Raw genomic sequence first — 18,108 nt, forward strand, 5'->3', positions numbered from 1 at the left:
CCCCAAACACCTCCCTGCGTACGCGCCTGATGCAACATCTTGTGATCGTGTTTACGATAGTTTGCTATCATCCTTTGATCAAGCGTATGGTTTCATCAAGCGATGGTTGTGGTTTATCTTCTATTGTCTCGGGTGGACAGTTCGGTAACAGAACATCTTGATCAGGAGATGGTAGGGTTTCTTTCTCTTCTGGAATTCGACTGAGCAGTAAACAAAATGGTGAAGACACGAGAATGGCTATCGATAAGCTCCACATAGTCCTGTACAACACAATGCAATACAAAAAAAAGGTAATTAGACTTCAGTTACGGTTGGTGGTACGTCGCAATTAAAAAGACGAAGAAGGTGACTGAAAATAAAATACAACTCTCTCAAATGTCGTATCAATAAATTGTTTCTAAAGACACGCTAACAATGCGCAATGCCACTTGTACTCATAGTTTAAACGCTCTTTCATTAATAATAATAAATCACATTTATAAAGCGCTTAATACAATGTTTTTAAACGCTCAACATATCAAGGCACAACGTAAACTAAACATACAGCAATAATAATACATAATTCTAATAATAACATTACAGATAATTAAAAACTTACTTTAAACAAAACTGCCCTATAAATTACTATAGGTTTTCCCGGCCAATTTCGTAAGAGCAGCAATCAATATCATTAAAGTGCATTCATGTTCGAGTAAATTTTCTCCCCTGTTTCATTTTTAAACTTGTTGCATTCAATTTCGTTTCGAGTCACCGAATTTTCTAAATATGCACATTCAAATTAAAGCTTGGTTCAGTCAATTTGGAAATGCGTAAGGGTCATTCAATTTCGCCAATGTTGAGTGGCAGGTGAATTCTTTGGCGGTTTCATTTTCGTCTATGGGCAACTTCTTTCGCAATCGGGTCATTCAAATTAAAACTAGACCTCATAATCATAGTATGAGGCTCGATGTTCAATCGGATATTCAGTATTTCATGTTCATTTATTTATTCTTTTTCTCTATATCTTTTCTGACATGATTTCACATTACACAATCTTCTTATTTTTCTGATATATTTATATTGTATTTTATGTTTTCTCTTTCTTTCGACATTCTTTATTTTTGTTGAAACATCTCTTTATTCATATCTTCATATTTTTCATTATAAATGCCTTAGGGGTTATTTTTTTAATGGTTTGTTTTGATCAATCTTGATTGAGTAGGTGATCTTTCTTTCTTTTCATTTAACATCTTTTTCTTTATTCATCATTGCATTTTGTTTCCATCATGTCCATGTCTATTAAACCTGAACTCTACCTCTGTCCAAGATCTGTTTATATATAGCTTGTGCTTAAAAAGAAGAGAAGTCATAAATTGTGCACCTTCTCTGGGGACAGTTACCCCCGACCCCCCCCCCCCCCCACCCCAACTCCGTGAACGGATACCATGCGTGTTCCCAAAATGTCCGGTAGTTTCACGCACCAAAGTCCGGCTCGTAGTACACAACAATCCGGCCCGTAGGAGGGAACATGCATATGCGTACCCTAAATAACACTGAATAGGGGAGGGCGGGGGGGGGGGGGGTGGGGCCGGCAGTTACCTGTATAATGACAGAACGAATACGCATGTCATTCCTACAAGTAAACTTTGCATAAAATTATTCAAACATAAGTATATTAAGTGACAAATTAACATCAAATGAAAAACAATGCACAAATGTCACATAATGTATGCCTAATCACGAAATTGAATGCACGAAGTCATACCACCGTCTGTCCGGCGCGAATTTGAATGCTCTTTGCACGCTTTTCTAAATTGAATGCTCGTTTTGCACGTCTCCGTGACAAGAGTATATGAAATCGCATGCTACTAAATCAAATTGAATGACGCAATTAGCTTTTTGAATGTTGATCTACATAGTCATTCAATTTCGCACGAACTTGAATGAACGTTACGTTAATTAGGATGCTGAATTTACGAAGTTGGGCGGGAAAACCTATATTAAACAAAAAATATTTCAAACTTTCCTTAAAAGACTCTACATATATTATGTACATAAGGATTGACGAATACTAGTTCTCTATTTATCTCTGTTTGTCTGTCTATTTTTCCGCTCTCTCTCTCTCTCTCTCTCTTTCTCCAGTCTCCCTCTCACCAAGTAACAGACATTCGATTGAATATTTAGCCAACTTTTTTATTTTCGTTATAAAGTTCTTAAACAAAATCATGTAAAGATTTGGCTTCCGTTGCAAAGATTGACGAATTCTGCATTCTTAAATACTTTGAACATGAATTCATTTATTAACGACTAAATGCATGTCAAATAAACGGCATTATAGAAGTTCCATACAGTGCATCCCAGAATAATACATCGATGTTTTATCATTATTTAATCACAATTATGATTAATAAATGACACACATTGGTAAAGCTTAAATCCTCCTCTTTCATTTGATTCAACTCATACGATACATATTTCACGCATGAGTGATTAAAACAATTTGAAGAAAGGGTACCAAAAAGAAATTTGGCGAACGGTATCTGAATTTCAAAGAGAAAATCACATTTCTAGAACGTTCGTTTTCTACCCTTTCTTTTGAAAACTCAATCAGGAAAAATGAGCCAGGAATAACAAAGTTCTGTTTATTTGAATTATAATGCTTGCATTTCCATAATAATATTTTATTATAAGAATTCGTTTTTCACAGGCTGCCTGCCTTAGCAACAAAGTTGACAAAAGACAGAGTTGACAAAAGACTTAAAACTCCATTTCGTTGACGATCATCCATACATGAAGCCTTCCGTCTTCTATGTGCATGGCTGATCGTCTTTTTAAGTCTTTTGTTTTTTTACACGTTTTTTCCCCAGGGGAGGAGGCCCGGGGCCCCGGGCCCCTGGATCCGCCACCGGTTATTCCTGGCTCATTTTTCCTGATTGAGGTGTCTTATGAAAGGGCAGAAAACGAACTTTCTGGAAATGTGATTTTCTCTTTGAAATTCAGATACCGTTCGCCAAATGACTTTTTGGATACCCTTTCTTCAAATTGTTTTTAATCACTCATGCGTGAAATATGTAGCTAAGCTTTTCAAATATGTGTCATTTATTAATTATAATGGTGATTACGTTATGATAAAACATCGATAATTCTCGGTTTCGTGTTTTTCTGGGACGCACTGTATAGCTCACACAAAACTTACCAATTAAATCCAATATATCCGACAATAAAACCTGTAGTCAGCGTACCTGTGAGGAGAATGCATTGTAATAAACCATTTTTTTTTTAAATAAACAAAATTTGACAATTGTAGATGTATTATTTTAGGGTAGTCGTTATCTAACCTCTAACAATTAAAATGCTCTGAATAAGAAATCTGATTTGTGACGAATCTCCTTAAAAAATTACTTTTTCTAAGTGAGCCTTTTGAGTAGCATTACAATTCTGTTTTGGAGAATAATGTATTGCTAACTTCTGTTTTTATAGTTATTCAACATTAATGAAAAAAAGAAAAAGAGACTCAAGATAAGTAGCAGCTCTAGAGAGAAAGGATAGGGAGGGGGAGGGAGGGGTGGCAATATATTGATTTTAAATGAATTTAATCGAGGAACATGACTGTAGAAATGAATTAAAGAACCCCATGCCCCCACAACAGCCCCCCCCCCCCAAAAAAAAAAAAAAAAAAAAAAAAAATCTAGAACTGCGTCTGTTAAATACAAATAATGAACAAGATGAAATGTTGCTTACCTATTGTGTACGCAAGACAAAAGTTAAAGACGAAAACGGCGGCAGCCAAGCTGTGCGCGCCGTTATACCAAACTTCTACAATTCGATACATTATTCCCATTACGGTGCTATCAACAGTACCTGCCAATAAAGAGGGGTGACAAATAAAGATTAGAATGAATGAGAGGGAGAGAAAGTGAATGAGAGGGAGAGAGAGAGAGAAAGAGAAAGAGAATGAGAGGGAGGGAAGGAGAGAGAGAGAGAGAGAGAGAGAGTGAGAAAGAGGTTAGAAAAGAAGGGACAGAGTGATTTAATCATGGTATTGTATCCGGCGTGGCCTATTATCAGTTCTTGAACATAATGATATAATGTAGAATATGATACGTATTCAACTCACCAATGGCAAATCCAATGATGCACATAGAGGGAATCAGGTGCCAGATCCCGTGAGCTAGTGGAAGCTATGTGATATAACGTGAATAGTATTAATCAGTGTAAATAATATCAAATTGTAGCTACTACTTATTTATTTCTTCTGTCATACTTTAACTTCATTTTTTAATGATAGTAATGCTAATTCAAATGTGAAGTCTGCATTTCAGACAAAACCCTGAAACATCAGAATGATACAATAGATATATACTATTACACTGCTAAGATAGTCAATATACAAATATACCAAGCTGTCAGAAATAATTTACCCTATACTTTCGAACTAATTGCTAGGTATGTTATAAAATAATAGATCAAAAGCATAGCAAACGTTGACATTCTTATTTTCTACTTTAAACCGTGTAGAACTTTTTTTCTTGCACACCACTGACGTAAATACATTAAAGCTCTAAGTCAACCTGATATATCGACAAATGTCCCTAACATTGTATTTGGATAAATCTGTCGTACATGAGTATATAGTTGGTGTATTGGGTGAGCCGTTATCAAGCTGTTTAGTTGTCAAAAGTAACTAATAATTTAGAAAGAAATATATGCGCACGCAATACACATATTTATGAACTTGTCTAGTGCACGTATTTAACTTACCGTGGAAATACCAATGGCCATCGCTAACACCCCAACAAACATACACCTCCATCTGTGATTGCAGAGAGTGAACAGTTTTATTCAAATTTTAAAACTTTTATGCGACATTAAAAAATATGAATATAGATAAAAATACTAAGCACCAATTTTATGAATAAACATGTGAATAAAACGATTTATGAATTCATATTATTCTAATAATTATACCCTCCCCTCTTCTTTTTTCTAAATTATCACTTAACATAAAAATATCAAGCATGATATATTTGTATCAACAGAACCACACAAGTCCATATTTTCTGAACATCTCTCGTTCGAACATATCATTCCTTTTGAAAAAGGTGTAAGTAAGACAAAACAACCCGTGATGAACAGGGGAAGAAAGAAATGAAGAAACAGCTACCTTTTCAATTTTTTATTCCAGTATCCGATAAGAGGTCCTGATATAACGTGCATGATACTAGTTGGAATGAAAATCAGACCTGGAGAAGAAATGAGCACTTTATTGACGTAATTATATTTTTTAATTGTTTTATTTTCTTTCGTTGTTAATAAGCATAACTGCAATTAAAAATGCCCGTATCCCTGCGATCATCAACATCATCGTGGTCATCACTGTACCACACCAGACCGCTCCCATCATGTACAAGCTCTACAATTCCTCGAATATGAAAGTAATCAACAATAGACTTTTCGTTCATCTAAATCTTTTTTGTGCGTAATTCGTACCATATCTACATGGTTCCAAACAAAAATAATGGTTGCAAACGGTGTGATGATATAATTTCAAAAAATTGACAGACAGTGTACAGGGAGGCTAAATCCTTTTGAAGAAGGGGAAGTTAGGGGGGGGGGATATCTCGGCACTCCCGCATGACGGAGACACACTCCAATGAATGTTTCTCGGCTTTTAACAAGGGTGGAGAGGGGGTTACACCAAGCCTATTAGGGATACGCCATGGACTACATTTTGAACATGTGAAAACAGTTTAGTCCAGGCCTCTGAAAAAATAAAAAAAATAAAGAAGTAAAGAAAATAATGCATAACGATAGAAAAATACGTCACCTGCAATGAACATGATATTTGAGGTCAAGAATTTGCTAGTGGGTACAAAACACAATGGGGGAAGGGACCTGTTGTGTTGTGAAGATTTTGATTTAAATGGGGGCACAGCCACTCGTGCTCCCGGTATCTGTCACTACGTGGTGCATACCTATTTGCCAGTCTGGTGTGTGTAAAGTTGATCGAAGCCAGATTGGAAGGGTTGCACTAGCGTAGGCCATGCCCATCGTGTTCATCAAAGCGAGAACTACATATGAAAACAAGATATGTAATGGTGATGATACGATTCAGTTACATTCCCTTCAACTATGAAAGCATACCGAAATGAAATTTGTGTAAAGGCCCAAAGGCTCCTCTTTTACATGTGAAATAATGTTTCTAGGCATCAACGATATGAATGAATTATTAATAGAGTCAAAATACGAGTTTGGCTTTCTCTTTGATAAATTACAAGGTCTATGATAAATTTCAAGGTTTGGACCTTGTAATTTCTATGTAATTTTGGATGCACTGTTAAGCTTCACCATAGCTATTTACATTCTGATCATTCTGAAAAACTTACGGATAGGTCGCACGGATAGGTCGCACTCTCGCCTTACTCTTGGATTATATCTTTGACTTTGTTTCTCATATGGAAATTGGGTTGTTCTTTTTGAAGTTTTTTGTTTTGGATTTATGTGACCACTTTTGGAATAGGAATTTTTCGTACTGAGGTAAGCAAACACTGTGGGCTTTTCATTTCATTTCATTTCATTTCATTGTGGTTAGCTGCACGATACGCGCTATTCAAATTTCGCGCCTTTTTTCGAAAGCCAATCATGGCGGCTCACGCCTCCGAGCCGGAAAGATCCATGATGAGCGAGGATGAAATGGTTTTTCAAACTGTGCAAAACAGGAATCCTGCAAAAAGGCAACGTGGGAGAAGCTCTACTAATATAGAGAACTTAAAACACGCCTCAGAATCATACTCTTCGAACACCACTTTCCACACCACTTCCCCAAACCCAAACCCAAGGCCAAAGGGCTTTAACATTTTCATAACCCCAATAGATAGGACAAAATCTTTGAACAAAGTAAATCCCATACAAATAGCCAAGGCAATTCGGGAAGTTTGCGTGAACCCTGTAGATTTTATCAAAACCACTAATACGGGACTCTTAATCAAGTGTAAAAATACTAAGCAGGTGAAGGCTATCTCAGAGATTAACAAAATAGGAAGTGTTGATGTAAAAGTCAGTGAAGGAGCGAATGGATCAAAGGGAGTCATTTATGACATCCCACAGGAAATGAAGGAAGAGGAAATTCTTAATGAATTGAAAACTCAGAATGTGATTGGGGTGAAGAGGATGGTAAAAAGAGTCCGAACAGATGAAACAATAGAAGGAAAGCGCCAAATCTCTCAAATTCCCATGCGCTGCGTTATTCTAACCTTCAGTAAAGTCACTATCCCCCCTGAAATCCACTTATGTTTCCAAATCAAGCGCGTAAAACAATATGTCCCACCTGTAATTAGATGTTATCAATGCCAAAGATTCGGACACAATGCTTCACAATGTAATTCCAATAAAAGATGCGTCAGATGTGGAGAAAACCACTCGTTCGATGACTGTAAAAAAAAAGAAGAACGAAAGTGCGTAAATTGCGGGGAAAACCACTCTGCAGCCTACAGCGGCTGCGCACAAGCAAAAAAGGCAAAGCAGGTTCAACAGATACGGTATGAAAAGGGGCTATCGTACGCAGAAGCAGCTCAGTCCTGGCAGCAACAAAACAAAAAAGTATCAAATCCACAGCCTATTCAACAGAAAAATAAAGCCAACAAAACATTGAGTAAGGAAACAGAAAAACAAACAAACGAACTTCCAGTGCGGAATGTTGGTAAACCTAATAGTACCTACGCACAAGCAGCTGTTCCGTCATTCCTGACCAGAGCAAACACCACCCCACAATTTCAAAACCAGGTTATTCCTCAGGTACCACAGAGTAAAGAGACCATTAATAATCAAGGAACGTCAAATGAAACACCACAAGGCACTCCACCTATGACCAACTTCATAGCCTCGGCTAGTGATGAACAAATTATAGATTTTATTTGCCAACTAATTTTTAAATTCACAGAAGGTAGAACTGAAAAAGAATTGAATACTCTTGTTTGCGTCGCAGCCAAAAGGGCGCTGCAACAAAATAGTACATATGATAGAACAAATGATAGTGATTAATTTACTCATGTCACTTTCCATTATACACTGGAACGCCCAGGGACTCTTAGGGCACGGCAATGAATTATTAAATTATTTAAACTTACACAAGGATTTTAAATATGATATTATTTGCATACAGGAGACCTGGTTTCATAATAACATTATTTTGAATATTCCAGAATATACATGCTTTCCTAGAAACAGACAAAATAATATTAGAGGAGGCTGTGCTATATATGTTCATGATAGGATTAAGTATGAGGGTCCTTTCACAGATGCAAACTTAGAATTACAACAAATGAATGTTTACATAGGGGGGAAAAAATTGTCAATCATTAATTATTATAACCCTTGTAATAAACTGAATGAAAATATTATGAATAAGTTAATGGAAAATGTATCTAACAATGAAAACGTCCTTATAATGGGAGATTTTAATGCTCACAATGTTTTATGGGGCAGCGAGAAAACAGACAAAAACGGTGAAGTAATAGAACATTTTTTGAATAAGAACAGTTTGATTATTTTGAACAATGGAGAGGGGACCAGATTAGACCCACGAACGGGGAAAACATCATGTCTGGATCTAAGTATCACATCTCCTTCTTTGGCGTGTAAGTCTACATGGGGAGTCATGCGGAGTACTTTTGGTAGTGACCACTTCCCAATCTCTCTCCAAGTGTCTCTCGAAAAAAGTACAGATCCGCATAGAGCAAATGCAGGTATGCCTAATGGAAATGTGGTAGAAAAGCCTTTTTCTTTTAAGAATATAAGCTGGTCTAACTTTGCAAAGAAATGTGAAGAAGTATTAAATGGACAGATTACATTAAAAAACACAAATGTAAAGGAAATGTACACCCAATTTATGGAGTACCTAAAAGAAGTTATAAAGGAAGCTGTTCCCCAAAAGAGTAAAAAGAAACAAAACCCGGTCCCATGGTGGACAAAAGAATGTTCTGCTAAAATTAAAGAAAGAAATAAAGCGAGTAACAAGCTCTCTAAAGGTAGAATGATAACGCTGGAGAATATAGATGATTATAGTAACAAGAAAAAAATGGCACAACGAGTTCTCCGCCAAGCAGAACAAAAATATTGGCAAGCGTTTTGCACGAAACTGGACCGTTACATGCCTGAGTCAAAAATCTGGACCTGCATAAAACGACTAAATGGTGTTCCAGGTGCGAGGTCAAAAAATATGTCATCATTGACAGAAAATGACAAAGAAATAACTCGGGAGGATGAAAAGGTGGATGTTTTTGGACGCTACTTTCAATCTTTAGGAATGAGAGAAGATAGGGTAAATGAACAGTATTTAGCTTTAGTAAAGAATAGCATGAATATTCAGGAGAGTGTTATCAATGAACCCTTTTTACTCATTGAATTAGAAAAGGCAGTACAGTCAAAAAAGCGGACTGCCCCTGGTCAAGATAACATTCCTTATGAGGTGTATGAAAACTTTCCTAAAGAAACTAAAAAGGTTATGTTAGATATAATAAACAGGATTTGGGGAACAGGGGAAATACCCCTCCCACTGAAGCACTCTATTTTGATACCAATTTTGAAACCTGGAAAAGATCCCCGGAAAGCGTCTTCATATAGACCCATTTCACTCACATCATGCTTCGCCAAAATAATCGAGCGTTTGATCAAAGAAAGGTTACAATGGTATGTAGAAAAACATGAGTTACTACCTAATTTTATTAGCGGGTTTAGAAAAGGGCGGAGTGCCATAGACAACATAGTTCTCCTAGAAAACGATATTCAGAAAAGTATCAATTGTAATGAACACATAATAGCTGTGTTCCTAGATATTGAGAAAGCTTATGATAAATTATGGATAAACGGACTACTATTCAAACTCGCCCAAAAAGGAATAGAAGGAAATTTGTTACAATATCTACAAAATTATTTGACAGGACGTACCTTTCAGGTAAGAATTAATAATACTGAATCAAAAACATATGATATGCATAATGGACTCCCACAAGGAAGTATTTTGAGTCCACTGCTTTTTAATTTAATGATTAGTGATATCCCTACAGATCCTTCAGTGCCCTTAGCTGTATATGCTGATGATTTTGTCATATGGGCATCAGGTAGGGATATCCTTCAAATATCAAGCAAACTTCAGGAATACCTGAATAGACTCCAGACTTGGTTTCGCAGATGGGGATTTCGGCTTTCGGCTGATAAGACAGTCCCTATATTTTTTACAAAAAGTACAATGAATCTCTCACCACCGCAAGTAGAATTAGACGGGAAAAAAGTGCCCTTTCAGAATACTCATCATTTTCTGGGGGTAACTTTTGATAAGAAATTGACCTGGAAGCCACACGTGGAAAATGTTGTAAAGAGATGTAAAAGAAAATTGAATATCCTAAGATGTTTAACGGGAACTAAATGGGGGAGCTCTTCTAAATCCCTCGTAAAGGTTTACAGGGCATTCATAAGATCTTTACTCGACTATGGATGTGAGGCCTACGATAGCGCTACTACCACCACAAAAAAGGCACTTGATTCGGTGCAATACCAGGCGCTACGGATTTGTGCGGGAGGACTACCTCTCACTTCCCTACAATCCTTACAAGTGGAAATGGGGGAATTTCCCTTGGATCTAAGGAGACAAATTGTGTCAAGTAAATATAGACAAAGTATCGAAAGATCCCCAAACCACCCATTATCACAAAACATAGGGCCATGTTGGCAATTTGATTATCTAAAGGGAAAAGACTTTCTTAGTAAACCTTTCGGGTATAGAACCCAGAGTAAAATAAAAAACTTCATGACAGAAACTGCCGTACCATCCCCATTTCCGCCATGGCTTTTTGAACCCCCACTGGTTTCGACCGAGTTGAGCTCTCGGATTTCAAAAGCCGACCATCCGAATGAACTACAGCAACAAAGCTTAAAATTGATTAATACAAAATGGTCGAACCAGTTGCATATATATACAGATGGATCTAAGTTTCCGGAGAAGGGCCAATGCTCGGCTGCTTTCTATATCCCACACTTTTCTGTACACCAATGTAAAAGATTAGCGAATTTTACCTCATCGTATAGAGCCGAGTTGGCTGCAATTGTTCTTGCCCTTCAATGGATCGAAGAAACAAATATCTATACAGGTGCAGTCATTTTTAGCGACTGCTTAAGTGCCCTCACAGCCTTGAAACATTTTAGTGACGAATCCTTTGTCACAGAAATATTTATAATAACGACCCGATTGAAATATAGAGGGATCGAAATCGCTTTGGAATGGATTCCAGGCCACTGTGGGATAGTGGGAAATGAAAAGGCAGACTTCTACGCAAAAAAAGCTCTAACTCAGGAAATTGAAATGCATAATAAATTGACTTTATTTGAAAAGACAAGTTTAATTTTGTACAGTTCAAAGTTACTTTGGCAAGAAAGGTGGAATGATACCCAATCGGCATTAAAAATCCTTCAGCCAAATGTTATCTCACAATATTCTTGTAAATTGGGAAGAAAAACTGAAACTATTCTTAGGCGACTACGCCTGGGAGTGTCTGGACTCAACCAAGACCTCTTGCGTTTGGGCATCCACTCCACAGGTTTCTGTGACAGCTGCCCAACATTAGAAACGGTCAGACATTTTTTGATAGAATGTCCAAAGTATATAATAGAAAGGGCCATGTTAATGTCAGAAGTTAATATTTCCAAGGAAGAGGACATTATGATATGTTTACGAAACAGTGACTCTCATGTACAAATGGCAATTTCTCGCTTCGTTTTTAGAACGAAGCGATTATGTAAAAAGTAAAATCAAAAAGAGATGAAAAACAGAAACCGCAATCAATTTGAGCTGAATAGAAGAGAAAATAGGTTTTTTGTGTATAACCTTATGCCTACACCTGTATTAGTGTCTTATTTGAAGTTTTGATCGTATAGACCTATATATCTTATTTAGGCCTCTTTTAATTAAAAAAAAAAAAAATAATGATTGAAACAATTTAACATTATTTATTTGACCAATCGAAAAACATATCTTAATACATACACACAACTTTAGGGAAGTGGAGAGGAGAGAGAGAGAGAAGGATACATGAAATCTGCTGGGGAAAAGAAAAAAAGCAATTAAAACTTGCTATATCATTACTCGAAAGCATGTCACCCCCCAATGATTATAGTAGTTAAAAGTCATGCGCTATATAAATAATTTCATGAACTAACTCATATAAACTAATAAAGCCCACAAGTGTTTTGCTTATGCAGTTGTCTTTCTCCTAATAAATAAATAAACCCTCTAAACATACAGGTACACGACGCCCCCTTGTCTATGCCAGAGTGACCTAGGTTGAGTTTATCAACCGAGAAGCGTACGGCGTAACATAACTCGCTGGGCTGGTAAGAAGGCATCATAGAAAGGACAGGGCCAGCGTGAGTTGGAACTGTGTGCGGATCGTGGTTTAATTTGAAATAATTTTTTGTTTTTATTTTTTTTGTAGACTATGACTAATATTATATTAAAATGAGATTGGAAAAAGAAAGAAAGAAATAATAATTTTACCAAGACATTAAAAGAAAGAGATGCGATGAAATTGGCAACAATAGTCAAATTTGACTAATAGCCATTATTAATACCAAACGAACAACAACAACAACATAGATACCTGTGCCACCTCCCCCCCCCCCCCCCCCCACCTGACAAGAGACTCCTGGAACCACCAATGATCCACCATTTATCTAAGTTTATCCTGTCCACGCAGGTGTTGAGGGGGTTCCCAGCATGATTAGAATGTCACTGTTTTGGAATAATTGCGACTGACTGGAATACTCCCCTGAGGAGTGAAGACAGAATCGTAACTTCATCCCTTATTGAATCATATTACTAGGTTAATGATACACTATGTTACGCTTCAATTATAGCAGAAGGGCTTTATAAATTCTATCCTTACATTCAATGACAGTAGGGACTTTTAGATTTGCGTGGACTGATACGTGTGACGTCCATTCAAGGCAGCGCATTAAAAGGACGTCGATCGTAGCAATCCACGTTGTCGTTGTGCAAATCTAAAAGTCCCCATTATTACGTCTGCTACATACCCGAGACCAGTATGGTGTAAGGATTCATTATTAAAGTAAGAGCAGATGACCCCTCTTCTGTCAAAGGAGGTCGTATGTCCACAGGCATGAAGATTGGAATAAAAACTGTGAGTAGAAAAAGGACATGATCGTGCACTCTAAAATATTTGGCGTAAGCATATTACGTACACATTACAAGTCAATGAAACAAAATTATTTTGATGAGTATCATAATATAGACACATTTTTAAAACAAATAATGTATTGGAAAAAAGTATACCATGCCAAATATCAAACAAAAATCTCTAGACGTTTTTACTCTTATATATATTTTATGAATCGTATTAACTTATTTCCACATATTGGGTGGATTTCACTATCAACATAATTTTGAAAGAGAAGATACAATGTGGAATACTACGGGACAGGATCGCAAATACTTTCGAAAAATCAACACAGCTAATGCACTTACAATAGCTCTGTCCCTTGATAATGTTCTGACGTCGTATAATAGCATGTTACAGCATCCGTACATGATTTCGATATGGAATAAAACAGAGTATAACATTGCCCCTAAGTTGATTTCTTGAAAGTGTTTCGATCATTATATATATATATATATTTTTTTTGGGGGGGGGGGGATGGGGGTAAATATTTATCGAGCTAACTTCTGACCTGGAAAAAGAACATACCTACAGAAGCAATTAATACAGCAGAGATGACCAGGAATGGAGCAGACTGACCTACTAGTCCATACAGGACAGAACCTAAAGTTGGACCGACTACAGAGAGGGGGAAAGAGAGGAGAGGGAGAGAGAGAGAGAGAGAAAGAGATATAGAGAGAGAGAGAGAGAGAGGGGGGGGGGGGAGATGGAGATGGAGAGAGAGAGAGAGAGATAAGGGGGGATAAAAAGGCAAGAAAAGAAATTAATGTTATAATCCCTATACTTCGTAATCATTAAAGTCGAGAATCACAACTTGAAGGCAAGGACGCAAGGTTACACCAATTTTGAATATTGTGCATCATAACTCGTCTGGAAAAAACAATCTCACCTGTGCCCACAATCATGATCTTCTTTTCATTTCCTTCAACATTTTAGTTAGGTCATTATCTGATTGCAAATGCGCAATCGGATTTTCTGAATTAAAACAAAAATGTTCTCAAAATATCCTTCAAATTGCTCTTAAAATTATAACATGGTGTGCATCATACTGATATACAGAATTCATTCGTGCAACACCACTTATTTTGCCGGCGTTCTTGACAACCAGGGTAATACCAGTATTTTGTCAACAAACTATTTATTTAAATCAGGGGGAAATAATCTCCCAAAATACGTTATCGGCTCAAAATTTACATTTTACACACTACATAACTCAGGGAAATTGATATCAACCTGAATGTAAGTTAATTATCCATCATTCGACACCAACCCATATTTATAAGAGGTTTAGCTTAAAGGTATAGCCAAGTTGGGAAACGCCCCCCTCTCAAAAAATGAAATGGAAGCTCTTATTACCAATCATGTGAAAGAATGTGTGATGATACAAATTTTTCCGGAAAACCGCTTACTAATTGATATATTTGGTAAATTATCATATCGATCCAGCCTGGATAGATATATTATAGCAGATATTTCTACATTTATTGATACATCAAATATAAAACATTCAAATAACAATAATAGTATATAACATATAATTGATTTACATAAAGAGTGACAACTTAAATACACACACATAAAATGCATATATAGGCCTATATATATATATATATATATATATATATATATATATATATATAATTGAAAGCTTGGAGTATGGAGGTAAGTAAAATAATCAAGATAAATGTAGAAGCCAACCATCATAAGCAAGAAGGCTTGAGTCGATAGCAGCCGGGAAGGGGGGGGGGGGTACATGGCGCTGTTATAGGAGTACAGTATGTAAGAGATATCGCGAATGCACTTGAACATTTGGGCATATATTTCTGCTTTTTTTGCGAATTTAGGTTGAAGTAAAGTCATCTAAACCTCTGAAGGCAATATTTAAACAATATTGAATGGATATTTTGCACACAAAACCCTTGAACCGTAATTTTACCACTACCGGTCTATATCTTTAAAACATATCCTAAAAATTGATTTAAACACAGTAAACACGTCCTCAATACATACAAGTACATCCAAACTGTTAATACACATACGGGCAAAAATGTAGTTTTTTGTGGAAGTCAAATAAATAACTTAGGGTTGCTATATCTTTTCACAGTGACTGAAAAGAGATATAAGCCTCCCTTTAAACAATATATTATCCTTAAACATGGCCAAATTCCTGGAAAGTGACAATAAAAGACGCCTCTCCGATTTTGATACATGGAAAATAACGGTTTTTGATAAAAAAATCAATTTGTTTAAAAATCAATCACACACAAAAATCATGTTTTTTACTTAAATGTGTGATTTTAATTAATCTCATTCCATTGAAATTGCCATACAAAAATAAACGATTTAATTTTCTTTCATATGACACCAAACTCATGGTGGTTCAAAGCTCCCTTAAAATATTATTTACAAAATACTAATTTTCGTCAAAAGGGCCGCCTTTTTAGACGCCCCCTCCGACTAAGGGGTGGTCGCGCTTAAAACATATTCTGGAATATTGTGTATCTTGATCTAGTCTTTCGAATAAATGAGATGTGCTCAGTTTGTGTGGTATAGTGGCAGGCAAACTCCTCTTTTCTGACTTTGGCCCTCCGCTTAATACCTATTACGTCCTTGAATGTGAAAATAAAATAATTCAAGACTTACTAAGTGTTCCGAAAGCAAAGCCGCTGATCACCAAACCAAAAACAAATCCTTTCTTGTTCTCATCATCTTGGTATCGTATGGCTAAGTAAGAAATTCCTTGAGATGAATGAAACAATAATGATGATAATTTAAAAAAAAATTCAATTACATGTTGTTGTGGCCTGTAGTTAGATCATTTTTAAAATATATAACACTATACGATAATCGTGTCCCTTTGCCACTATATACTCAACGGACATTAAACGTAGCATTACAATAACCTCTCGATTTTTGTTCTGGATTCCTAGCCCTCTCATTAACGGATTGAACATTTGCATCTCCACTCGTGGAGAAATCGGCTTCTGTCCTCGATCCACATCTCACAAACGTGCTGTTACAATGATGCATTACAATGATGCTTTTTATAAGTATAAGTATATAAGTAATTGTCCATATCAGGAAATTCGATCCCCCTGCATGGTTGGTACAAGTCACTATGAACATGTCGGACAAAGAAAGCGGACAAAATATACAGTTCCTCAGGTAGACAAAGGAACATCCCTTCACTGCTATTATGTACAATGTGTAGAACAGGTGAATATGCATGTGACACCTGTTTTACACATCTTTACATAATAGCAGTGAAGGGATGTTCCTTTGTTTACCTGACGAACTGTATATTTTGTCCGCTTTCTTTGTCCGTCATGTTCATAGTGAGTAGTATAGTAATATAAACATACATTATAATGAGACAAAATACATTCATAATACATACAAAATAACAGACTTATATCGTCATTCTTACAATCAATCCCATCAGAAAGGTTATCAACAAAATGAGATTATTATTGATATTATTATCATCATTATCATTATTTATATTAGTTACTTGCTGACTTACCTACTTACCTACCGCGTGTTGTTACTTATCCAATATCATTTTTCTAAATATTACATACAGTGCCAATGATTAGATTATATTGTGTTTGTGTATAATCCAGTACATTTGTGGCATAAATCGTCCCTTTTTTCACGAAGTCACGGTAATTAGGAAAATCGCATAAAATTCCAGTATTTTTTGTCGCATTTTTGGACATCATTCACTAACATCTTGAATCTCACAAAATTTCGAACCACAATAATCTAATTATGTTACTATGACGATGACGTAAACAAGAAACTACCTAGTTAGTAAAAGGATTTTCTGTTTTCACGAAGTGACGGCTAAGTACGCGCTTACAGCCGGTGTGACCGCGTAGAATGTAGCCCGCACCGTTCGTCCGGGAATTAGAGATCGATCGAGAGCGGACGATCGGTGCGGATTTTATCCGCGCAGAATGTCCGTATCGGACATTCCATGCGCGCCTCAATTGTCTGACGGACAATCTGTGCGGAAGAGGTCTCGCACCAATATGCCGCCTGCCGCACCGAATGTCCGTACTCTAGTCCACACGTACATCAATACAAGTATAATTATACACAGTGAATGAAACGGCTGGATAACCCATATTCTGCTTTGCCAGCTAGCTAGGGATGACACTACAGGTCTTCCCGGCGCGGATCCAGGGGGGGGGGGGCGACGGGGCCTTGCCCCGGCGGCAACAAAAAAGAAGAGATAGAGAGAGAAGGAAAAGAAGGGAAAGGTAAAGCGGAGAGTAAGGGAAAGGAAGAAGAGGAAGAAAACAAAAAGGGGGAAAAAGGGATATCGGGGGCTAAAGGCCTTCCCCACTTCCCAGCAAAAGAGAGAGAGAGAGAGAAAGAAGGAAGAAAAATAAGTGAAAGGGAAAGAAGAGACAAAGGGATAGGAAGAAGAAAAGAAAAGGGGAAAGAAGGAGATCGAGGGGAAGACAGGGCCTCGCCTCCTAGGCTGTTGCCCCCCCCCCCCAGCAAAAAGAAAGAGAGAAGGAAGAGAAGGGAAAGAAAGAAAAAAAAAGGAAAAGAGCAGATAAAGGGAAGGAAAGAAAAGAAGGGGGTATATCAGTTTTAGTTTTCCCGCCAATCGGGGGGGGGGGGGGCAAATGGCCCTTGCCTCCTCCCTTTCTCAGCAAAATTAACAGAGAGAGAGAAGGAAGAACGGGAAAGGGAAAGAAAAGGTACGAGAGATCAGATTTTCCCCACCAACGCGTTGTGGATTAACTATTTTGCTGGCAGCAAGAAGTGCAAAAATGAGCATGCATTTGCATGTACATGTAAGTGTATCATTAATATTATTAGTATTGTTTAATTACATCTTGTGAAATAGTATGCATTCAAAATTTTGGGATTTTTTGTGTGTATTTGT

At 36.9% G+C, this 18,108-nt stretch overlaps 1 protein-coding gene across 1 annotated transcript in view; it reads right to left on the minus strand.

Annotated features, from left to right (window-relative positions):
• The window catches only part of LOC100889603 (chromaffin granule amine transporter), a 29,812-nt gene continuing 11,704 nt past the window's right edge, over positions 1 to 18,108 (minus strand). Inside the window, exons 5-14 of the mRNA XM_030998319.1 lie at positions 15,849 to 15,944; positions 13,734 to 13,823; positions 13,063 to 13,167; positions 5,955 to 6,050; positions 5,144 to 5,222; positions 4,741 to 4,792; positions 4,097 to 4,160; positions 3,721 to 3,840; positions 3,176 to 3,221; positions 1 to 260 (exon numbers count right to left, since the gene is read on the minus strand). Of these exons, the coding sequence (XP_030854179.1) occupies positions 68 to 260; positions 3,176 to 3,221; positions 3,721 to 3,840; positions 4,097 to 4,160; positions 4,741 to 4,792; positions 5,144 to 5,222; positions 5,955 to 6,050; positions 13,063 to 13,167; positions 13,734 to 13,823; positions 15,849 to 15,944 (941 nt within the window). The 3' untranslated portion in view covers positions 1 to 67. The remainder of the gene's footprint in view (positions 261 to 3,175; positions 3,222 to 3,720; positions 3,841 to 4,096; positions 4,161 to 4,740; positions 4,793 to 5,143; positions 5,223 to 5,954; positions 6,051 to 13,062; positions 13,168 to 13,733; positions 13,824 to 15,848; positions 15,945 to 18,108) is intronic.

This window comes from Strongylocentrotus purpuratus, unplaced genomic scaffold, assembly GCF_000002235.5.
Source record: "Strongylocentrotus purpuratus isolate Spur 01 unplaced genomic scaffold, Spur_5.0 spur5_scaffold_5, whole genome shotgun sequence".
NCBI classification, from domain to species: Eukaryota; Metazoa; Echinodermata; class Echinoidea; order Camarodonta; family Strongylocentrotidae; genus Strongylocentrotus; species Strongylocentrotus purpuratus.